Genomic DNA, 26,250 nt, shown 5'->3' on the forward strand with positions numbered 1-26,250 from the left:
ATTGAGCAGTGTTCTTTAGGCCGATACCAAAAATGGTCAGTGACAATGATGAAGGCACATTTGACACCACTGTCACTGTTAAGAGCCATCAGTGTACATGAAGGTGCTATTGCTAAGTTGCCTGTTAAGGTCAAAAAACCTACAACGATAGATCGAAGCTGGAGTAGTGTGTTCAGGAAACCAATGAAGTCAAAGGTGAATGTGGGCCACCACATGAAGTCAAGGTGGTGAAGGATTCACACCCTTTGGGAACATGGCAGGTAGCAAGAAGTTGAGGTACCGGAGCAATAGCCGAGAGCAAACTCTGGGAGGTAACAGAGGAGGAGGACGTGCCCCATACTGGCAGTGAAGGGAGTTGTTGAAAAAGGAGGCGTAGGATGGGTAGTCGGGCATGACAGACAAACAGCATGTGTATCCAGTGAGGAGAACTTCGTCAGTGTGACAGTGGTAGAGACTCACAAGTGGGTTAGTGTAAAAGGTGCCAATGGCCAAACAGATTCCACAATGATAGATTGTGTCTAGATGGCATAAGATGGAAAGATGTGCAGATGAATAAACAGAACACTCGTATCTAGTTTAGAATGGACAAGGGTTTGGTACAGACAGTGGAAGGTGCTCCGATCCACTCCCCAGGAATTACCACTTATGACACATAGGACATTGAGGAACCGAGTACAGTGGGCGGCCAGGTAAGACATGTAGGAGGACCATGAAAGTTTTCTAAAACGCATCAGCCCCAGGAATTTCTTAGTTTCAGCGACTAGAGAGAACAGGCCCAAGATGTAAAGACAGTGGAAGAAACCTATTGCACCACCAGAAATTCACTCAAATAGTTTTGTCAGTGGAAAAGCAAAAGCCATTTTTGATGCTACATGAGTAAAGACAATCGAGGTATTGCTGAAGATGGCGCTCAAGGAGACAAGCCCGTGGAGAACTGCCATAGATTGCAAAGTCATTGACAAAAAAGGAACCGGAGATGCCTGCTGGGAGAAGGCCATAGTAGGATTAATGGATGTAGCAAAGAGGATAATGTTCAGGATGGAACCTTGAAGCATTCTGTTCTCCTGTATGATGATGTTTTACAAGGCTGAACCCCCACATACTTTGAAAATGTGGTGTTTTAAAAATTCCTAAAAGAAATGGGGTAAGTGGCCTGGGAAGACCCATAGGTATAGAGTACATAGGATACCAGTCGTACAGAACATGTTAAATGCTTTCTCTAAATCAAAAAACATAGCCAAAGTCCGGTATTTCTGCTGAAAACCATTCATGACATGGGTTGACAAAGGGACGAGATGGTCAACTGCAGAATGACATGCTCGAAATCCACATCATGCAATGGTAATTAAATTATAAGATTTGAGCCACCATACCAACTATCCATGAAAGATAGTTCCATCTCCTTGCAGCCATAGCTGGTGAGAGGAATGGGGCAGTAGCTAGAAGGGAGGTGTTTGTCCTTACCGGGCTAAGTATGGGTATGACAGTGGCTTCATGCCAGTGTCCGGGAAACATGCCATCTGTCCAAATGCACTTGTACGTGTGAAGAAGTAAGTGCAAGAAAGTGTGTACCTGCAAGAGAAAGGTGCAGCAGCATCTGGCCTTGATCATCATCTGGCCTTGATCATCATCTGGCCTTGATCATCATCTGGCCTTGATCATCATCTGGCCTTGATCATCATCTGGCCTTGATCATCATCTGGCCTTGATCATCATCTGGCCTTGATCATCATCTGGCCTTGATCATCATCTGGCCTTGATCATCATCTGGCCTTGATCATCATCTGGCCTTGATCATCATCTGGCCTTGATCATCATCTGGCCTTGATCATCATCTGGCCTTGATCATCATCTGGCCTTGATCATCATCTGGCCTTGATCATCATCTGGCCTTGATCATCATCTGGCCTTGATCATCATCTGGCCTTGATCATCATCTGGCCTTGATCATCATCTGGCCTTGATCATCATCTGGCCTTGATCATCATCTGGCCTTGATCATCATCTGGCCTTGATCATCATCTGGCCTTGATCATCATCTGGCCTTGATCATCATCTGGCCTTGATCATCATCTGGCCTTGATCATCATCTGGCCTTGATCATCATCTGGCCTTGATCATCATCTGGCCTTGATCATCATCTGGCCTTGATCATCATCTGGCCTTGATCATCATCTGGCCTTGATCATCATCTGGCCTTGATCATCATCTGGCCTTGATCATCATCTGGCCTTGATCATCATCTGGCCTTGATCATCATCTGGCCTTGATCATCATCTGGCCTTGATCATCATCTGGCCTTGATCATCATCTGGCCTTGATCATCATCTGGCCTTGATCATCATCTGGCCTTGATCATCATCTGGCCTTGATCATCATCTGGCCTTGATCATCATCTGGCCTTGATCATCATCTGGCCTTGATCATCATCTGGCCTTGATCATCATCTGGCCTTGATCATCATCTGGCCTTGATCATCATCTGGCCTTGATCATCATCTGGCCTTGATCATCATCTGGCCTTGGGGTGGAAGATCGGGATGAAGTGAGAGCATGATCTAGCTCCCTCTTAGAAAAGGTGGCATTGTAACATTCGTGGTTCTGAGAGGAGAAGTATATTACCAGAGACTCCTCCACTCATTTCAGAGGGAGGAAGATGGTGTGATAGTGGGCGGAGCTTGAAATTGCCTCAAAATACTGGCCTGTGTGCCCACAATTACGTCATCTGCAATGGTCAGGCCAGAAACTGGGGAATGAACCTTTGTCCCAGAGAGCCAGTGGAGGTTGCCCAATACAATGGAAGAGGGAGTGAAACTGTTAAAAGAACTAAGAAATGAAATTCAACTAGCTGTTTTGCTATTCTGAGGAAAAGTGTTAATGTTTACTGAGTGTTTTAATAAATTATAATTCATGACACCTTAACAATTGATGTTCTCACTTGAAACAGTTATCCTAGTACCCCTGAAGGAATTATTTAATGAGATTGGCTGTACCGAAAGTTTGTTGGAAAAGGAAGGAGAGACTGAAACCTAATATAGTGGACTGGAGGAATACCAACAAGGGTGTTATTAACTGTATTCTGCATTTTAGGACCAATTTGTGTTCTCACCCAGGTTAATTCCTTAAGATAATAGTTTTTGAAATGAGTTATTACTATGCTACAAAATACCATGGCACCCATAGTTCCCGTATATACAGGATGACGAAAAATTCGCACACTCGGACTTTGTAGCATGAATCTTCACATACTAGCATTACAAAAACGTCTGTCACAAAATTTTGTACTGCACATATTTCCAGCAGTAAATGGATGTTAAAGATTGCAAATCTGGCAACACTGTAATCACACATATGGTAACTATCTCTGTCAGTGTGGAGAAGTAGTGTTGTGCAGTTGGTGCAGTGGATAGCGTTTTGAGTTAGCATGCTGGACATCAAGGATTTGATTCTGGGTCAAGACGTATTTGTTTTTGTTTGCTAAATGTAGTCTGCGTGGTACGGTATCTGGCATCTTAATGATCGTACAGCTATTACAGTGGGTTGTCTACAAAACATTTGCACTTCTGTGCTACGGACACAGAAATGGAAGTACAGTTGTTTTGATTGGTCAGCTTTTAAAGAAACCTATCGCATGTCATGGATGCGAACTGTTTCGCACCACTGCACCTGTGTACGTTCTCTCTATGGTCCCATCGATTAGTATCAATTATTATTCTTGCCACCATTCCGTAGAAATGTTGGAACACGTGAGGCAATACTAACCTTACGACTTATCTTAGAAGAAAGATTAAGAAAAGGCAAACCTACGTTTCTAGCATTTGTAGACTTAGAGAAAGCTTTTGACAGCATTAACTGGAATACTCTCTTTCAAATTCTGAAGGTGGCAGGGGTAAAATACAGGGAGCGAAAGGCTATTTACAATTTGTACAGAAACCAGATGGCAGTGATAAGAGTCGAGGGGCATGAAAGGGAAGCAGTGGTTGGGAAAGGAGTGAGACAGGGTTGTAGCCTGTCCCCGATGTTATTCAATCTGTATATTGAGCAAGCAGTAAAGGAAACAAAAGAAAAATTCGGAGTAGGTATTAAAATTCATGGAGAAGAAGTAAAAACTTTGAGGTTCGCCGATGACATTGTAATTCTGTCAGAGACAGCACAGGACTTGGAAGGGCAGTTGAATGGAATGGACAGTGTCTTGAAATGAGTATATAACATGAACATCAACAAAAGCAAAACAAGGATAATGGAATGTAGTCAAATTAAATCGGGTGATGCTGAGGGAATTAGATTAGGAAATGAGACACTTAAAGTAGTAAAGGAATTTTGCTATTTAGGGAGTAAAATAACTGATGATGGTCGAAGTAGAGAGGATATAAAATGTAGACTGGCAATGGCAAGGAAATCGTTTCTGAAGAAGAGAAATTTGTTAACATCGAGTATCGATTTAAGTGTCAGGAAGTCGTGTGGTGCTACAGAAGAATGTTGAAGATAAGGTGGGTAGATCATGTAACTAATGAGGAGGTATTGAATAGGATTGGGGAGAAGAGAAGTTTGTGGCACAACTTGACTAGAAGAAGGGATCGGCTGGTAGGACATGTTTTGAGGCATCAAGGGATCACAAATTTAGCATTGGAGGGCAGCATGGAGGGTAAAAATCGTAGAGGGAGACCAAGAGATGAATACACTAAGCAGATTCAGAAGGATGTAGGTTGCAGTAGGTACTGGTAGATGAAGAAGCTTGCGCAGGATAGAGTAGCATAGAGAGCTGCATCAAACCAGTCTCAGGACTGAAGACCACAACAACAACAACAACCACCACCATCAGATCCATTTAATTTCATTAGGGCCTCACATCACCAGTAGCATTAGCAATGCGCTTTGCAAATAATTTCCAAACTTGGTTACCATTTCTACGTATTAGCACCATGGGACAACTAATTATGCGTCTCAACATTGAGTCCGATAAAAGCATGCTGTCCATTAAGTCTCCATGCATTACTGTTGTTGTTGTTGTTGTTATAATTGTTGTTGTTGTTATTATTATTATTTTATTATTATTATTATTATTATTGAAGGAAATTTGGAATCACCATGTCCATTATCATTATGGAAATAGTAATTTTCAAACAAACCTTTCGCAATTGGAAACAAACAAAAGCTGTGAAAGAGATGATACGCGTTAGATGGAACAGCCCGCTGCGACTGAAGGCGCATTTATACTGAATGCGCTATTCACTGTACAGGTACTAAAAACTAGCAGAGTAACGTACCTGTCGTAAACACCATGTATATTCTTATACACATCATATTTTCTTCTTTGGTTATTCTAAAACAATGTGGCAGATGTATGGCATACACAACCTATATATATGTGAATATACTTCCAGTCTTTGGTGCATCTGATGACCAGATAATTTGTTTTGTTGTCTGGAGCTTCACTCTGAGGAGGCAGATTCTTTCCTTTAACTATCGCATGACAGAGATCGTCCACGAACTCACCTTACTCCAGTTACTGAGGAAGCTGTTCTGGAGATCATACACCAAGAATGTTAGCGAAGTACATGTAGCATAACAAGGTAGCTGCATGTCTCACAATGTATGGTCATTGACATGCTGCTCATGCATGGGTTGCACACCTATCATTATTCTTTAACATAACACCTGCATTGTGAGGACCACTGTTTGTGGATGCAATTCTGTGAATAGTTTCAACAACAGATAGTCAATGACGACTTCATACTCACTGTAATATGATCGGATGAAGCAGCGTTCACTCATGAGGCTGTCTTCAATAGGCACAAAGCCCATCATTGGTGTGACATAAACTCACAAGTCACTCGTGATCCTGGAAATCAAGTTCATTTTGGCATCAGTGTCTGGGCCAGAATATTGGAAAGCTGGAGTTAGGGTCTCTACTTCTTGTCTGACCAATTGACTGCATGAAGGTATCACACATTTCTCTCAAACCATTTGCCAGATGCACTGGAAGATATTCCACCACATGTTCATCAGAGGTTCTTATGAAATGGTGCACCTCTACACTTTGGAATTAATGTGGGCCGTTATTTAGGCAGAACATTTCCAGGGAAATGACTTAGATGGGAAGGTCCAGTTGTATGGCCTCTACATTCACCTGACCTAAATCCCGTTGATTTCTTGCTGTAGGGACACTTGAAGGAGCACATGTATTCTACTCCACTGACACATGTGGAAGAATAGGTAGCACATTTTAATGCTGCTCTTCTATCTGTGGATGCAGCCATGTTGCGAAGAGTCCAGAGGTGTGTGATCTAGCAGGTCATGCAGTGTTGGATGTGCAGGGGGTGTTGCTTTGAGCATGTGCTCTGAGAGCAACATATTCTTTTGTAAACGTCATGTGGTCAGTAATATGGAAATCGTTATTGTCACTGGTTGGTAACGTGTTACATCTGAGCGAATGTACTGCACATAGTATAAATGAATTGTAGGTGTTAAGTAATTTAACTGTGCAATCATCTTTAGCATCTCGAAATTGATAGTTATTCTTTCCCATGACAGTCATATGCATCAACTATTTCTGACCTGTGCGACTATGTTTCTGTTATGTTCACCATTACAAAACAATGTACTATGTGTGGCTTAAGAAATGGTGCATATTACACTATTGTGTGGCAGAATGAAATTGGCAAAGGAAAAAAAAAAGAAAAAAAATACGCCTTGACCCAGAATCAAACCTGTGGCCTTCTGCATGCTAATCCAAAATGCCATTCACTGCACTATCTGCACAGCACTACTTCTATATGTTAACAGAGGTAGTTACCACATGTGTGACTGCCAAATTGTCTATCTGTAACATCCGTTTGCTGCCAGAAATATCTGGAGGATGAAATTTTATGAGAGACATTTTTGGTTTGCTAGTATGTGAGGAATCATGCTGTGAAGTCGGTGTGTGCAAATTTTTCTTCATCTGGTATGGATAATTAATACTGGTACTAAATTAGTGTGTTTGTCACCATAAGCCCCTTTTTTTCTGCACAACACATTTTCTTCCATGATGCACATGTTAAAATATAGTATTGCTTTCACACGTGTTGACTTGTATCGAGACTGTTCACAAATCTTAGTTGAAATAAATAAATAAATAAAAATTGTATTAGAAATCTTACCACATCCACTGTACAGGTCAGACCTACTGATAGCTTTGAACAAGATGCAAGTGTTATGGAGATGCTCAGGGAACTGAAGAGGGAATTTCTGGAGGACAGGGCTGTACTTTTCGAGGAACACTATTGAAAAAATTTAGAGAACTGGCAATTGAAGCTGACTACAGAATGATTTGATGCCTGCAATATACATTGTGCATAAGGACCATGAAGATGAGAGAAATTAGGGCTCATAAACAGGCATATAGACAGTTGTTTTTCCCCTTGGGCTATTTGTGAGGGGAACAGGAAAGGAAATGACCAATAATAGTGGTATAGGTATCCTCCGCTATGTGCTGTAAGGTTGTTGCAGAGTATTCATGTAGATGTAATACCAACAATCAAACTTATATTTAAAAATTTAAAGAAACCTCATCACATTTGCTAGTTTGGAAGTACAAAGATTTCACAAAATTCTATGTAGCAATGCCAGGGGAAAAGGAAATAATTTACATCACAAGGAAATACATGTCCTTTTTCAGAAATGGGCAAAATTATTAAAGCAGAGTTTATATTGAAAAGCGGGCAATCAAAAAGATTGTCACTGAATGCTGTTTACATTTCATATAAATAAACTAAATTATCTTCTTATATAATGATTACAGAGGGTTGTTATAAGGCTAATTATTTTCTTGAGTGAACTTATCAGATGACGTGTCATCTCTTTTTCCTACATAGGTTTTCTGTTCTTGTCTTATTGGGACATATCGTATAAAAGGTCCTCACCTTCCTTCCCTTGCCCACCCACTCTCCAACAATTACAGAAAGCTAGAGATTATCCTGTCTGTTTAAATATGTACTGTTTGTAGTTGGTGGTTAATAAGTTGATACTTACCTCCCATCACATGTTTTACTGGTGTGCAAAACTTAAAGATGATATCCTCTTATTCCAAGAGCTGCTCCACCTGCACTGCTTGATGTGGTCACGCATTGTTAGCTGTAATAATGAAGTAGGGTACAAGTGTACTCATGAAAAGATGTACTTGGGGAAGGTATACAGTGTCAGAATAATATTGAAACATGAGTGTACCATATTCAAAGATTTTGAGGTCAGTATTCCCACACAACATTATGCGTCCCCTACATCGTAATACCTTGATGACCAGAGTGGTCATTTTTGACAGTGTTGGATGTACTCGCATATGGCAAGTGGTGTGACTCCTTAATGTACCCTAATGTACCCAGGAGCATTGTCAAACAGCATCACTTTAGTGGTCCAGGTGTAAAGGTGTGTGGAGGCATGATGTTGCATGGGTGCGTGGACCTCCAAATCTTTGAACAGAGTACACTCATCAGTCAGCGTTATTGTGACTCTGTACTCCTTCCCCATGTGTGTGTCTTTTGAGGGGTAGATTCAGCCCTGACTTCATTTTCATGGATGACAATGTGCATCCGCACAAGCAGCGCAGGTGGAGGAGCTCTTGGAACGAGGGAATATTCAGTAAGTGGACTGGCCTGCCCATTCCCCCAATTTAAATCCCATTGAGCACAGTGGGATGCAGAGGGGAGATGTATTGCAGCACGTCTATACCCATGCAGCAGTTGTCAGCCATGCTGGTGGAGAAATGGAATGCCCTTCCATAAGAACTCCTTACCAACCTTGTGGCAAACATGGGAGCTTGTTGCAGAGCATGCATTGCTATCAGTCGTGATCACACATCCTATTAATCACGGTGACTTCAGTGTAGTTTTTATCTTTAAATAAATTATAATTTCTGTTTGTTTTATTATGTATTTCTTTCAGTTACCATCTATACTATATCATAGCAGTTCAGTCTGTGTATGGTCCAACTTTCATCTAGCTATTTTACGTGGCAGTGACACACCATGCAAGAGTTACTTTTGTCATTAAATTTTGTGCACAAGTGTACTGCCAACCAACAAACCAGTTGTTATAATAATATCAGAGGAAAATAAAACTAAACGAACTAATAAATTATGAGAGAATTGCTGCCGTCCTCTTCCCTACTGGGACAAAATGTGTAGTTCTGCCAACAGACATACATAAATGTGACACATGTGGGAAGTAGGAAGAGGCATTGGGGATGATAGCTAGTGGCTCGGAGGGAGGTATCACGAGTGTTGGCTAGGAATGCGGGAGGGAGGGGTGGCAGTTGCATGGGTTACGCACATGATATGTGGATACCGCAGCCAATGACTTGTGGTGCACCATGAAAAAGATGCGGAGGTGTGGGTTGGGACGGTTATAGGAGCAAAGAATATATTGCAAGGATAACTTTCATCTACTTAGTACAGAAAAGCTGGTGCTGTAGGAAAGGATTCAGGTACTACAGGTTGAGTAGGAAGTGCTGGGTGGGTAAATCAAGCAGGCCTTGTACTGTTGTCTTCCTTAGTGATATGACACCTGTGGCAAGAGGTTGGGAGTGAGAGTGGCATTGAGATGGCCCAGAATGTTTTGTAGGTTGCATGGGCACTGGAATACCACTTTAGGAATGGTGGGAAGGATCTTGGGAGGTTGTCACTTATTTCTGGGCATAAATTAAATCACAAACTGTTGAAGGCTATTGTTCAGTTGCTTGAGTGCATGGTGATATTGGATGATGAGGGAGGTACTCCTTTGTAGCTGATTCTTGGGGGTGGTGGTAAGATTAGGCATGTTTGAAGATATGATCTGCATAGTCTGTTTTTGAACCGGATTTGGTGGATAGTGCCTGCTGTGAAGGCCCTCCTGAGTCCTACAGCATACTGGGAAGGCAATTCTCGTCACTGCACATACACCGTCCATGGGTGGCCAGGCTGTGTGGGAGTGATTTTTTTTGGTGTGAAGTAGAAACCTGTGCAGTTCAACAACAGTAAAATTACTCCAAACAGCACCTCGATAAATTAGCCGGTGTGTTCACATCCTACTCCAGCCTTCAGTCACCCTTACACGTCAACACCTACCCATCCCCCAGCGTCAATTGCTCGTAACACACAGACCCTGCCTGGCTGATGTTTCCCATTTCCCACATCCTCAAAAACTCCCTCCCAATACTCAGTGAAATCCAGAACTCAAGCAAGCCCAAAACAGTGTTCTTAACCTTTTCAACAATAAGCTTCAATCTTATGGAAGTGTCTGTCCTATCCAAAGGCTTCACCTTCAGCCCCACACCCAGGTTTCACTACGTTGGGCTCATCAAACACCTATTCCTCCTCCTAATCCATAGAGTGTAAATACTTATATTTTACTGATTCATGTAACCAAAGTCAACCTAAATGCAACATTGAAGCTAGCCTCTCCCTCTTCATACCACCATTCAATTGTGACCCTTCCCTTTCCCACCTAACCACCCCCTGGTCCCCTTCCAGGAATTCCTTACTTCCAAATTGGCCTTATCATTCTTCCCCAGGTTCCTTCCCAAGAACACTAAACTCTCAACAGAAGAAAGGACAGCCTCAGAATAGACCCTGATCTGCTAACTATCAGACTCCTCCACCTACAAGTTCTTCCATAGAAATTCCATCCCAGAAGTCCAACATAATCTTCAATCCCTGCTGAAATTCGTAGGCCCATCTCAGAATCTCTCCTGTGGGTCCATCTTCCTCCTCACCCCAACAACACTCCACATACCTACCTTCTGAAGTGCTCCCCAAAACCCACAAACACAACAATCTGGATGCCACATTGTAGCTTTTTATTGTGCTTCCACTGAAAGAATTTCTGCTCTTGTTGACAAACACTGCCAAACAATTGCATGAAGCCCAGCCTCTTACATCAAAGATACTAACCACTTCTTTCACTGGCCCTCCACCATCCCTTTACCTTCTGGATCCCACTTTACACCTTACATCCATCATGCCAATCATCAATCATCTTGCCGCTATTGAAAACTGCCTGATTGATTAGTCTTCTGAATCCAAACCCTCTAACTCTTTCCTTATACAGCTGCCTAATTATATCCTGATACACACCTACATTTCCTTTGAGTGGAAAGTATACAAACAGATCCCCAGCACAGCCATGGCATCCACATTGCACGCTCTTATGGTAACATGTCTGTGGGCTATCTAGAGAAAATCTTCTTAGCCTTCCTAAACACCTTGTCTGGTTCAAGTTTATTGATGATATATTCACATACGGGGCCAAGAAACCCTATCCTCACTTCTCCACAATATCGACACCTCTTGCATCCACTTCGCCCAGTCCCCCTCAATCCAACGTATCACCTTCTTTGAAGTTGACTTACACTTTTCCGATGGCTCCACCTGCACCTCATTCCATATTAAACCTGCTAACCACCAACAGTACTTGCATTTTGACAGCTGTCTTTTTTTGACAGCTGTCTTCCCTTTCACACCAAAAAAATTGCTTGCTTAGAGCCTGGCCACTTGTGGATAGTATATCTGCAGTGTGATGAATGTACTGAAGGTCTCAAGAAGGCATTCACAGACAGGCACTGCCCCCCCCCCCCCCCCCCAAATCTAGTCCACTAACAGATTTCCTTTGTCACATCCTAACATACCCACAATCTCCCCCCCACCCCCCAAGAGTTATTCCATCACCCACACTCTTATGCCACCCCCAATCCGAACTGTTTGCCGCAGGGATATGACCCCCTGTGAAAGGCCAAGGTGCCAGGCCTGCCCAATACACCCACCCAGCACTGGCTGTTCCAGTCTTGCCACAGGCTTATCCTGTGAGACCAGCCATGTCATTTACCAACTTTGCTACAATCATGGCACAGCTTTTTGGATTGGTATGACTACGAACTAACTGTCCACCAAAGATGACTGGCCATCACCAAACTATGGTCAAGAACAAAATGGACCAACCTGTGGCATAACATTCAGCTGAACATAAAATGCTTGATTTCAATCGTGCTGCACGATCCATACCATCTGGATCTTTCCTCCTTTCTGAACTACATAGATGGAAGTTATCCCTTCAACATACACCCGTATCAGTCACCACTAACCCACTGATTTAGGCTTTCTGGTATTTCCCTAAATTGCTTAAGGCAAATGCCAGGATGGTTCCTTTGAAAGGGCATGGCCGACTTCCTTCCCCATCCTTCCATAATCTGATAGAACTGATGACCTCACTGTTTGGTCCCCTCCATCAAATCATCCAACCATCTAACCTACTTTCCTTGCATCCTCTACCAAACAGTTTCCCCTTTCTATGTCCTGTCACCCCTCCCAATTCATACCTCCATGTATTGTTCTTTGTGCGCCGCACCTCTCTAGCTGTAGTAAGCATGTGTCGGATGCCTAGCCCATACTTCTGCCACCCGTCTCTTCCACATTCCTAGCTAGCACAAGTGCTCCCCCAACTACTCTTCCTATCTCCCACCTTTTTCTCCATCCATCCACCCACCTGACCTGATACAACCCCACTCCAACCCAGTCTACCTGTCAAACTGCAGTTTCGGCATTGAGTGTCTAACCAGCACAATGTAGGTAGCGACCTTCCACTGGTTCTTTACCAAGCTGTCAGTTGGCAAAGTAGTCTGATTGGGAGCTAAGACTACCTATTATTCAAGCTTGCTCACTTTTCTATTTCAGCACTCTCACCAACATCTCCTCACCGAACTTCTTTTCTTGAAATGCTGCAGTTAGTGCTGGAAGTTCAGACTGTAAGTCCAACATCCAACTCTCAAAATAAATGCAAGGCTCCTCATTAACATCATGACTTGTACTCTGTGTTGACAATAACTATGCATTATAAAGTTTTCAAAGTTGTGTCATTATTCAGAATGTCACAAAAACATTGATAAGGACAAAATCCAGAAACAATCTGTCTTAATTAACAGATTCCAATTGGAGTATCCATGTAACAAGTTTTCTCTTGCCTTTGATGTCATAGGCACAGTTATGACCAGTCCTCCTCTTTGGCACACACTATTTCTCCAAAGTAGGGACCGACGACATGGAATAAACTTCATCAGCGGGTACCGCCCGCGAACGTGCTTTGTTCTTTCTCATCGTTCTGACTTGCAGATACTGTGTCAATCATTCTCATAATACATGTGCATAAATAAAGCATACATTCAAACAGTAGGTTATCTAATTAGTTACGAAAATAAACTTTTTATAATGACATCATCATTCATTTGTTTGAAAAATGCTTGTGCAACACATCACTTCACCATAGTGTTATGTTACACTACAGTTTCCTCTCAGGTGAATGATGCTGTCACTACTGTGAAACATTAATGAAACACTAAATATTCAAAATTCAAAACTAGTTTTAACCTTCTCACTTCAAGCATTACGATCATTTGTGTCTTTAATCACGGTTGTAATTGTGTTTCATTCATGTTTATCTATTGTGGAATGTTCCCCAGTAGATCATAAACCATCAGTCACAGGTATATATTTAACTGTGAATAAGTTTCTTAACATTTCTTCCAGGTAATTATTCTCTTACTGTGGGTACGGAACCTAGAATAACAACATATTGAACATTAAGCAGCTTTGCAATATTTATTTGTTTCCTCTTGTGAACTACTCATTCTCATGGACTACTCATTACTAGGACCTTCAGCACAGTAGCCATTCTGTCAAATCATCCATATTTCATCTAATCAAGTACAGTTATTCCAGGACAGTGCCATTTTTAGCCAAGCACATAAAACTTTTTCAAATCACTGGATGTGTGCTACACATCGGCCAAGAAAATTAAAAAAGAATAGAGATCATTCTAGGGGGAATATATGAGAGACTACAAAATGTGTTAGAGCTATGGTGGGGTATTGCCCTGTGTAATTGTCACAGGGAACACCACATTCAGTGTTCTGAGGCCAGTTTCATCATCAGACAGCTTCAACCTTTATAGAGCCACTGAAACAGAGGAGTTATGCATTTTGAATAATTAGTGAGTATTTGTTGGCAGTTACTGCCCATATTTCAAAACCTGGAGATTATCATACAAAACCCAGACACTTGTCTCTTTATTATGTCATCTTTAAATTAACACATGGAACAGATTAACAAATTCAACTAAATTCATCTACTTTGCAGAAACCTCGAAATTAATGCTGCCAACATACATAGTAACAATATGTACACACCTCTTTCCACAGGAAGATTATCTCTATTTCCTCTAGGCCTCCTTGTTCTTTCCATCACACCATAGATACATACAGGCTAGTGTACTGTACCCTGTTAGTAGCTATTACAACTCTACCTACTCCTTTTGTACATATTGAGGTAACGTACTCATACTGTAGTCTGTATCCGTGGCTTTTAATCTGTCTTATGTGCTGTATTTATTTTACTCATTCACTGTTGTAACTCTGAATGTCCTCCTATTGTACATGTCCATGAATGCCCTCCTATTTTATATTTACATTTAATAGCTAACAGTATACTGTCCTTGATTGCTCTGTCAAAACTGACAAGAGCTGACAGTCAGCTCCACTTAGAAAAAGAAAGAACTTTTCGAGGTTCTGTTAATTGCTGTCTGAAGTTTTTTAAATTTCTGTTGTCGCCACTTTCTAATGTAGAGCTATGATAATTGTAAAGTGGTGTTTCGTATTACACATATCTTTTAAAGCCGTAAATGGAAATTTTCCAAGGCTGAGTTTATTATGCCACAAAACAGTATAAGCAGGTGATACTAAATTACAGCCAGCCCCAGTGGCTGGACAGTTCTAGGTGCTTCAGTCCGGAACCGCACTGCTGCTATGGTCGCAGGTTCGAATCCTGCCTCGGGCATGGATGTGTGTGATGTCCTTAGGTTAGTTAGGTGTAAGTAGCTCTATGTCTAGGGGAGTGATGACTTCAGATGTTAAGTCCCATAGTGCTTAGAGCCATTTGAACCATTTTGAACTAAATTACAGGCACCGTAAAGAATACAGAATGCTATGTGCATAACGACCGACAAAAATGTTCTTTGTTTTTTCCAACACAGTCCAACAACTGGTTAATGTGCTCAGTATGGGGTTGCCTCAAGTACCTTCACGATGGTAGCCCGCTGACCTTTTTGGCCACAAAGCCATTATTTTTTGTGAAACACCACGAAGGCAAATATGGGGAAGTTGCAGTCATCTCTAAGATGAAGAGCGGTTCCCTCCTGATGGAAACGTCATCTCATGCCCAGTCACAGATCTGCTCTGTTTTGCAAAGTTGGGTGACATTGCCATGGCCATGACTGCATTCTCCACAAGAGTCTCAATATGGTCCAGGGCGTCATCTTTCATGACGATCTTCTTTTGCAGTCAGACGATGAGCTGCAGGTCAACTTGAGCAATGGGGTGTGCACTTCATCCGGTGTGTCCATAGGGCGTCAAGGGGCAGCACAGTTGCTGCTGGGTCCTACATCTTGGCTTCTGAGGGTGATACATTGCCTTCTTGGCTTCTGAGGGTGATACATTGCCTTCTTGGCTTCTGAGGGTGATACATTGCCTGAGAAGGTCAGGGTGATGCTCTGCTGATGTGATGTGAAACTCTATGTTCTTCCTCCTATGAGATGCTTCAGGTGTATGAAGTTTGGACATATGTTTTCCCGTTGCACTGCTATCCCTGTCTGTGGAGATTGTGGACATCCGCTGCACGCGAACAACTTGGATCCCTCCCCCCACCTGTGTAAACTGTGGTGAGCTCCACTCTCCCTGTGCACCAGATTGCTCTATTTTTAAGCGTGGGGAGAAAATACAGGAGTATAAGACCCTGGACAAGCTCATATAGCTAGAGTCCAGAAAAAACTAGGAGCGCCTTAATTCCATGCAAATGACACAATCTTACGCTACATTTGCAAAGTTGTCACCTTCTCTGTTGATAGTGCCTTCCTCCGTTGTACCTTTTACTGTGGGTCCTCAGTGCCACCCGTTAACACCTGCTCTCCAGATGGGTAGGGAGCCCTTCTGGTGCTTCCACCATACCCACTTTGGGAGCACTGGCACCCCACCTGTAGAGGACACTGGTTCCCATGCCCCAGCAGGAGGTGCCTCATCCTCATCTGGTTTATCTAGCTAGGAATAGGTCCCTGGAGACTCTTCTTTCCACAGTTTCTGCTGATCCATAGGTAGAAGCCAGCAGGTGGCTGAAGGGACCACAGGCTGTTGGCCGTTAGATTTCTCGTTTCTCCTCTGTCCCTGAAAGCAATTAAGGGAAATCTTCTCTATCCTCATCTTGTAAGGAGAAGAGCAAGAAGGACAAAAAGATCTCTAAGACACAGGGAACTCCGGTGGCCCCCACGCCCTCAGACTCTGCATGTACTCCTTCCGTGCCCAGGATGGTGATCCCAGTGGCCCCTGAGGCACCAGATCTTCCCAGGCAATGTGCCAAAGATGCTGTGTCTCAACCAGTGACAGCACATGATCGTTAGTCTCAACCCTGCCCCCCCCCCTCTTCCCCTCACCCCTCACCCCCCCCCCCCCCCCCCCCCCCCCCCAGTCGCTTCAAGACACCATGGCACCACGGTATTCAAACAGTCTTGCATCTTACATTCTGTATTGCCATCCAGGAAATGTGATTTCCAGCAACTTTGGAACCCTGTCCTTTTTAGCTACCAAGGTTATTTTAAAAATCATTCAGATTATGAAAGGGTTTCGGGTGGAGTTTCAACGTATGTGCAGGACTCTATATACATAGTGACCTTCTGCCTCTTGATATGGATTTTGAGGCGGTGGCTGTTCGGGTAAGGGCACATCAGGATTTTACTATCTGTAATGTTTATCTCCCTCTCGATGATGCCATGTCCCAGGATGTGGTGTCCGCATTACTGTCTCAGCTCCCCCCACCTTTCCTACTCCTGGGCGGCTTCAACACCCATACCCCTTTGTGGGGTGGAATATTGATCGCTGGCGATAGTGAACACGTCGAAACTTCACTGGCACAGCTCAATCTTTGCCTCTGGAACTCTGGTGCTCCCACATACTTCATTGTGGCACATGGCATCCTGGCCAATGATCTCTCCTTTTGTAGCCCTGGTTTTCTACCATCAATCCACTGGGTGTTCCACAATGACCTGTTGGATAGTGATCACTTCCCAATCATCCTGCCCCTCCCTCAGTGTCTCTTCCCTGGACACCCCCGCAGATGGATTCTCCGTAATGCTGACTGATGGGTTCACCTCTTCTGTCATCCTTGCAAGCCAGTATCGATGTGCCTATTCGGCATACAATGGCAGCTGTTCTTTTGGCAGCCAACCAAGCCAACCCCCCTTCTTCAGGATCCCACTTGTCAGAAGATGGTACCCTGGTGGACCTCGTAGATCGCTGCAGCCATTAGAGATCATAGGTGGTCTCTCCAATACCATAAATAGCACCCTTCGCTGGAGCATCTCATTGCCTTTAAATGGCTCCATGCCTTTAAATGGCTCCATGACTGCATCCACTACCTCATAAAACAATGAAAGCAAGAATCCTGGGAACGATACATTTCCACCATTCGATGATGGACCTCTCCATCACAGGTATAGCCAAAGATCAGTCGCCTCTAAAGCTTCAATGTGTACAAAGTATTCCCTTAGGTGGTGCCATTTATACTGATACAGATGCTGTTGCCAAATGTATGGTGAGCCTCATACTAGCACATCTATGTCTGAGAACTACACCGTCTTACGACTCATAAAACAGTGGGTAAAGTGAATGCACGTATCTTTCACTACCTTCCACCTGATGCTATATAATGCTCCATTCAGTGAATGGGAATTCTCTAATGTGCTAGCCCATTATCCTGATGTGGCTGTAGACTGCATCCACAACCAAATGCTGAAACATCGGTTAGTGACACATCCTCACCCTCTTTAATCGGATCTGGAATGCGGGTGAGTTCCCATCACAGTGGTGGGAAAACTCAGTAGTTCCGGTACTAAAACTGGGTAAGAAATTCCAGAGATGGACAGTTATCACCCACTCAGTCTTATTGGCATTCGCTGTAAGTTGCTCAAATGCATGATCAGCAAGAGGCTGTGTTGGCTTCTTGAATCTTGCAGCCTTTTGGCTGCATCTCATGGTGGTTTTATATTCCGATTCACCTGGAGTCCACCATCCGTATGACCTTTTGGAAGTCAACATCTCATCACTGTGTTTTCGACACAGATATGGCTTATGATGTAGCATGGTGTCACCACAGCCTTACTACATTGCATGAGTGGTATCTCTGAGGTTCACTCTCAATTTTTGTCAATAACTTCCTGTCGTACTGTACATTCCCGGTTCATGTGAGTGCTTCACTCCGTACCCTCCTTATCCAAGAGAATGGAGTCCACAGGGCTCTGTACCGAGTGTCCCCCTTATTCTGGTGGCAGTCTATGGTCTAGTGGCCGCTGCGGGGTCTTTGGTATAACCCTCCTTATATGTTGACAATTTTTGCTTTTATTATTACTCCTCTAGTATGGTTGTTGCATATCACCATGTACAGGGCACCATACGAAAGGCGCACAGCTGCCAAGACTTGTGCCGTGCACTTCTGTTCATGTCATACTGCCATCCACACCCAGAACTTTACCTAGACGGTCAACTACTTCTTGTAGTTGAGACACACCACTTTTTGGGACTGGTCTTCAATTCCCGGCTGACATGGCTTCCCCACCTGCGCAAACTTAGGCAAAAGTGCTGGCGACATCTTAATACACTTCACTGCCTCAGTAACACTAGCAGTCATGCAGATCGCTGTAACCTTTTGCAGCACTACAATGCCCTCATTCTGTCAACTGCAATGTCCTCCATTGTCACCTCTGATCAGAGAGACATAGCATCTGCCCCCATGGCTTGTGCCCCAACCTAGGATTTGTCTCAGTCTCCTTTGATCCAAAAGAGTCTGTTGACCTAAACTTTTTCACCAATTCCTCTTGGCTGTCCTTGAAATGTATCCAGGTTCAGAAGTGGTATTCAGCGATGGCTCAGCAGCTGATGGATGAATGGGCTTTGCAAACACATATGCACAGTGCAGTGAACATCACTCTCTGCTAAATGGCTGCAGTGCCTTCACTGCTGAATTGATGGCTATTATAGGCATGTTTGATCTTGCACTGACAGGACTACCCTAATCTGTAGTGACTCCCTTAGCAGCCTTCAGGCTTTAGACTAGTGCTATTCTCCTCACCTGCTGGTTACAGCCATGCAGCACCTTCTCTCTGACCTCAATCATGTCGAACAGCCAGTAGTTTTCATTTGGACATCCAGTCATGTTGTGATTTTGAGAAATGAACAAGCTAACTACTTGGCCAAGCAAGCCACCAGGTTGCTGATTCTGGAAATGGGTGTCCCAGAACCGGACCTTTTGTTGTTTATACACCATCAGTTGCTGGAAGTCTGGAACTCAGAATGGTCATCACTGATATCCCCAAACAAATTGAGTAGAATTAAGGAGACCATGACCACATGGCAGTCTTCCCTGCATGCTTCTCACAACTCTGTCGACTCCTCATTAGCCACACTTGACTGACCCATGGCCACATTTTCCAATGTGAGAATCCCTCTCAGTGCCGATGTGGAGCCTGCCAGATGGTGACCGACGTACTAGACTGCTGTAATTTGGCTGCTTTGAGGCAACATCTAGACACACTATCCCTGGTGGTAGCAGACAATGCAAAAGTAGTGGGGTTGGTGGGGCACCCCTCTCCTGCCCCCCCCCCCCCCCAAATCCTGTCTAGGTTCCCTTGGCGGCCCTTGCTTGGTGGCCTGGCCTCTGCTTTTTCCACATTTTTATTTTCTTTATTCTGTTTCATGTATTAGTTTTAATACCTTGTCTTGACTGATCTTTTAAACAACTTAAGCTTCACAGTTTTGTCTCTTTCACTCCAAACCAACCAACCAATTTTGGGGATTTTGTATTTGTTTAAATTTGGCATGCGTTTTTTGTTGTTCCTGCAACATTGCTCTGACCTGTTTTGTGTACCATGGGGGATCAGCTCAATCAGACAAGTACAATGGTGTCCTCAGCCTAAAATAACCAAACCATCTATTGGACTTGGACAATAGATACATCTTAAGTATAGGCTTGTGATTCTTTCACAGAATGGTACATTTAGTGCTGTTTTACCAACCATATACATAAAGTAATCATGTTTAAAATTTTGCAGCTGGTACAACTATAGTCAGTGACAGCATTGGTCGCCCCTGGCCACACAGCTCACAACAAATGCTGCACTGTCAATTCAGCTGAAAGTGCACCAGTATCACCACAGGACACTGCAGTGCATTCCTGCACTTTGGTAACCTGGCGTACTGGCTCCCCTGAATCTGCCTCACGTTTGAAGAATGGGTACACTTTAGAAATAAGGTCCCATGCCTTTTTGTGAAACACTGGACACTTTTTGGGTATTTTAACCATTATAAAAGAAAACCACAGAACATACAGAAATCGGTCATAGTTTTGCGCATGTAAAACACGATACAACACTAAAATATGATGGACGTTTACACAGTACAGAATGCGGAAATTGACTGAGTGCTGATTGGCTAGCTGCTCATCTGTCTACTTTGCATCCCTGACCCAGAGGCCATAAATTGTGTCACAGACTATAATAAACCTTACTGCTTTTACAGATAATAAATTGGACAATAGTTTACGTAAAACACTTCCATAGAATAGTGCATGCATGCCCATGCCCTAGCTTGTTGAAAGATTAAAGCCAGCAAAAGTTTATTTCTCTTTTGTGTGTGCCTGGCGACAACTCAGTGCTTCTGCTATTCAGTGAGTGATCTTTAACCTTAAATTATTTGTATTTTTGAGTAGAAAGTATTGGTTTCCATTTCTTGGGTATACAGAAAAAAAAAGTTACAGAATGTCGTTTTCCTTGGAGCTTTTTATCAGCTGGTCTGAATATATGTTATCACGTAAAATTAGCTGTAGGAACTCTGAATGCAGATTAACCAAGTAAATTTTGTGATAGTATTTTTCAATAAAAGTAAATTATCTGATGATTGACATTTTTTTCTTCCTGTTTGCTCACAGGAGGAACTTCAGGCTATAATAAAGAAGGAAAGGAAAGAAGAATATACCCTTGATCCACAAACCACAGAACCAGTAATCCAGGTTAAAATGGAACCAGTTGAGGAGTTATCGCTGGAAGATGATGTCTCAGAATTGGTATCAACTTCATTACCATCTTGTGTAACAAAAGATGAAAAAATTGAGGAAGATGCTGAATCTACTAACAAAAATGAACAGATTGCTAGTTCATCAGAAGAGATTGTGCTAGATAAGGACTTTGAAATGATCATTGAGGGTACAATGCAGGAATTGGCAGAGGAGAGTGAAACAAAAGATGTCTCTGGTATAGCAGAAGTAGTTGAATTTGAAGAAGGGACTGAAGTGAAAGAAGTAATTCCTCCAGATCTTGCTGACATGGAAGTTATAATTTTAGGTAAAGTTAATGATGAAGTTGTTAATGTCAGTGATGAAACAAAGCTGTTAGAAGTAGTTGTGGAAAAAGAAGAGAGTAATGCAGAGAAAGTGCAAACTGACACCTCTGGTGAAGTTACTTCTCTACCACTCTCCAATGAAGCTGAAACTGCGAGAGAAAAACTGTGCACATCAGGAACCACAATGGAACTTCAGGATGCTAATGTCAGTCAGAGTATGCAGGATGATGAGGATTATACTGTGGATGTCTGCACAAGTTCTGTTGATGTTACTGAGGCAGAGGAAACATCTGTTAAACAGGATAGAAAAGCTGAGAGCAAGCACAGGACTGAAGAAGAGAAGTCACAACAGATTGATGTATCTACAAGGTCTAAAGCTTTACGTTCCAGCAGTCCTGATAGTAGGACAGAGGAAGAAGGACCACTGCAGAATAGTGAATCATTGGTTTCAAAGCTTTCTATTAGAGAGAGTGAAGTTCCTCTTGGTAATGAGATAGAAACAGAGTTGTCTGAAGTTGTCAGGTCAGCAGGAGCAACTACTGACCACAAAATAATACCTGGAAGTGATGAATCTCCTGGGAAAGGCAGTCATGATGGGAAATTAGCTTCATCTTCAGCTGATGAACCATCAAAAGCGTCAGAAATAGTGCGAGGTGATAAAGTGGTAGCTGACAAGGTCAGTGAGTTAAGAGATGATAGTAAGAAAACAACAAATATGCATCTGAGAGATGATGACCAAAAAATGGCCTCTGCCCATGCTGTAATTTCGGGCAGTGTGTATGAGCAACTGAAAGAAAGTAGAGACACTCTCATAAAACCAGGGAAAAAGAGTGGTACACACAGGGAAGATACAGTGCACGTAACAATAAAAGATACTAATATTTCACCATCACCACAAGATGCCAGTAATGACAGAAAGGAAGTTGAGCTATCACTTATTCAAGAAGAACATCAAAAGAAAAAAGTTGATAACCATAAAACAATTGAAAAACATGCAAAGGAAGAAAGTACGTTTGTGGGGAAAACCTCTCATGCAATTCACCGTGAAAAAACAATGTGTGATGACGCAAAAAATAATTCTGTCCCTGAAAGGAAGGATGTTAATCCAAATGTAAGGGATAGAAAGGATAACAAAAAAGAAGTGACTCAGCAAGAAGTTAAAGAAAATGTTAGAGGTGGAAGAGAGGGTGATAAGGAGGGGAAGAGAGAAAATGTCAAGAAACAGTTAGATGATAATAGGAAGAAGACTGAAACAGACAAGAAAGATGTTAAAGAAGTTAACAGAATTACAACCAAGAAGGGTGAAAAAGAAAACACTCGTAGAAGAGATGGCTCAGCTAAACGAAAGGAAGATAATGCTGAGGAACGAGAGGACGTTAAGAAGCGGGCTGTTGAGAGAGATGACAGAAAAGACGTAGTATCAAAAGAAGGTCTAAAAAGAGAGTTGGATACTGAAGGATCTGCGAAGAAACTAGATACAAGGAAATCTGAGAAGAATAGTAAAATGGAAAATAGGAAAGAACGTAAAAAAAGTGATTCCAGAAAAGAAAATGAAGCACAGATGTTGAAAAAGGCAGTAGAACTTCCTCCTGAGCCGGTGGACGTAAAGACAGTGAGCTTGCAGCAAGACGACACTACAGAGAGTGAGTGGTGAGTATTTATTTATTTATGCTTCAGACCCCAAATGATGAGCAGAAAAGACTTAACAGTAATCTTAAACTGCTTGAAGGGTAATGTTTGAATATTAGTGTTGTAAAGAGTAATTATTATGTTTCGCACCACATGTACATGGTTAATGCTGTTGTTGGATCTGCAGCAAGAAAATACTATAGAGAGAACTTATAGAATTATGTTACTGAGTAAATGTTGGGTTGTTATGCAACTGCTTTCGCTTTCAGCTCTTACATCGTAGTGAGTCAATTTCTAGTGTTGTGTTATAGTGGACTGTGCTTTTTAACACCATTACCTTTTCTAAAAGTACTCTCGTTGCAGTTGATTCATTGCTGTAGAAAAGTGGTCTAGATGGATTTTGCAATTTCTGTTCTTAAATGAAGTCATGTTGACATTCTTTTAGTGTGCAACCTACACTGTCATTTGAAATCCTCATACAGTCTAGGAAAAAACTGCACTTTTCTATGTACACTCTACGACAAAGGGAAAAAACCACACCATATCCAATTTTTCTGAAATTGTAATCATTTTTATGTCTGTACATGTATGTCACTTCTACTGGTTTTTTTCCCATTTCGATAATTCCTTCGTGGTGCATCCATTTTTTAAAGAGTATGTTTTGTAAAGATCGTACCTGATGATATAACTTGCTTCCATAATTATTGTATGTGGGAATGTTGTCTCTACCATACTTTTAAAAAATTAGGATGTATTTTTTGAGTAGCAACGACGAGACTTCGTAGGTATACAAAAATTCACTTTTAGGAGATAAAGATAGAAACAGGTCTCAGAACTTACGCGGTTAATGCAATATATGGAACGCAAACAACAACCAGAAGGTAGCAACAAATAAAAAACTCAATCAACTGAATTATTAATCTTATGTTAAAGAAGCAGACTCAGTTACATTGAGAGACAATTGGTGTCACAAGCAAAGGTCAGCTGCTCCTATATTAACATAAAAATTAATTCTGTGTAAGAATGAAAGGACAGGTTTACATGCTACATTCTGCACCACATTATGTCAGGAGTACAAAAAATTGGGGAGAAAAAACGAAGATTGTGAAAAGGTGGGGAGTGTAAACAATAATGAGAAGGAACAGAAGGCCCACGCATTTCCACCCATTGCAGCAACATCCATTTTACAGCAAATAGTGCTTGTACACAACATCCAGTTTTTGAGATCTCATTGTCGAAGCTATTGTTGCTTTATACCCATACAGTGATTAAGGCAGCAGGTCTTTTTATAATAAACATAATTCATGAGTGATGCCTAGAATGTTATTTTAAACTTGTTAATTGTAGAGGACATTTAGTTTTTTGGGGTTTCGTGCCTCAGTTTGTAAAAAACAGAACCCTTATAGGTTCACTTTGTTGTCCGTCTGACCAGCTGTCTGTCTGTTAAGAACCCTTCCCCCCTCCTCCTCAAGAACAGGTTGACACAACAGGTTTCAATTTATGTCACATATTAACATCCATGGTCGATTCACAGTGTAAAAATTTGAAACTTCTAAGTCAATGCAGTCAAAAGATACAGCCATTTATGTCACATATTTTGACACTTGAAAACTCTCTCATCAAAACCTGTAGGATACTTCCCATTGACCTAAAATCGTGAAATTTGGCAAGAGGCAAGGTTTCACACTGCAAGTAAAGTAAAAAAACAAAAACTGAAAATTGTTAAATTGTAATTATATCACATAAAAATATCTTTTTCCCATTAGAAAATATATTGAATTCAACATCTGTCAAAAACTTTAGTAAATAAATAAAAAATATTTTACTAAATCTTTTAGATCTATGTATATAAACTGAAATCTGCTTCTTTTTGTGTGTCTCAGCTAGACTGAGGAACTTGGCCAATTTCTTCTATATATGAACAGATAGTTATCCAGAATGAATTTCCAGTCTACGACAGTGTGTGCTCTGATATGAAACTTTCAGGCAGATTGAAACTGTGTGCAGGACCGAGACTCAAACTTGGGACCTGTGTCTTTTGTGGGCAAGTGATCTACCAGTGTTGCCACAGGTTCTGGAATTAAGGGAATATCAGCAAATTTCAAACACTTCAGGGAAATCATGGAAATTTGAAGGAAAAAAAAACACTGAAAAAATCTCATTTTGGTCTCACTAGATGAAATGGTTTGTTTACTGAAGTGTCGTGCATCATCGCTGGCTGGGTGCAACAGAGTATGTGCCCCGTTTCTCTACTCCTTCATCCCTACTGCTTCTCCTTTTCCTACCACTCCCCTCAGCTTGCAGTCAGTGCTGCCACCACGTCTTGCCACTAGCCTAGCAGCTACCAACAAGAGGCAGAGGGAGGCACGAAGAGTTGTTTGTTTGGATTTTATTCTCAGAGACTGTAGACATAGCGGTCAGAGACGGCGGTCATCTGTTCATGAGTTGTGTCTGGGTGATTGTGTGAGTGTATGTGTCCTCTCGTTTTCTGACAACAGCTATGGCTGAAAATTTAGTTGTGAGAGTGTAATTGTCTTTTCTACATGGCTGTCTGTGGCTCAGCAATCATTTTTGTGATGAGTTGCTACCTATCCTCATTATTATTGATTCTCAGAGAAATTGAAAAGTTATCTGTTGCATGGATTGATCACCATGGTCTCATTTCGTCAACATGCTACCTGTGGCTCATGAATAGCTGGCCAAATAGTGGATTTCTGTGACAGGCTAAAACTGGAGACCATATCTGTGGGTATCTGTAATGGATCGGGCCTGCCAATCTGAAGCCATTCAGTTCCCACTAATGTAGAGAACCTGCTCATCAGATCTAGTCTCATAGACCTGTCCGCAGGCCAGGTATGTTTGTGAGTGGTGTAAATTAATGCACCGCATTTTCCTGGTGTATCCATAGACCCGGGACTGCGTTGCTCCTCAACAGGCGATGGGTGAAGGATTTCAGGAATTGTGAATATCTCACTGCAAATATGTTTTACAGTGTGGCGCTTTATAGACTTTTATTTGTTCTAGTACATTCAGACACTTCAAAAATAGTTTGTATGTTAGAAAGTATAGACGATAAGATAGCTGCAAAGACAGGTTGTCAACTTAAGTTTTGAGATCTCAAAATTTGTCAAGGAAAAATGCTAAAACATGTCTGGAAATCAGGGAATTTCACTGGGGAAACTTAGA

General features: G+C 42.1%; 1 protein-coding gene across 5 annotated transcripts in view; it reads left to right on the plus strand.

Annotated features, from left to right (window-relative positions):
* The window catches only part of LOC124788064 (bromodomain-containing protein 8), a 264,061-nt gene that overhangs the window by 147,390 nt on the left and 90,421 nt on the right, over window positions 1–26,250 (plus strand). For all 5 annotated transcript variants that reach the window (XM_047255155.1, XM_047255154.1, XM_047255157.1 and 2 more), the window contains one exon: window positions 21,026–23,085. In XM_047255155.1, the coding sequence (XP_047111111.1) occupies window positions 21,026–23,085 (2,060 nt within the window). The remainder of the gene's footprint in view (window positions 1–21,025; window positions 23,086–26,250) is intronic.

Source organism: Schistocerca piceifrons, chromosome 3 (genome assembly GCF_021461385.2).
Source record: "Schistocerca piceifrons isolate TAMUIC-IGC-003096 chromosome 3, iqSchPice1.1, whole genome shotgun sequence".
Lineage (NCBI taxonomy): Eukaryota > Metazoa > Arthropoda > Insecta > Orthoptera > Acrididae > Schistocerca > Schistocerca piceifrons.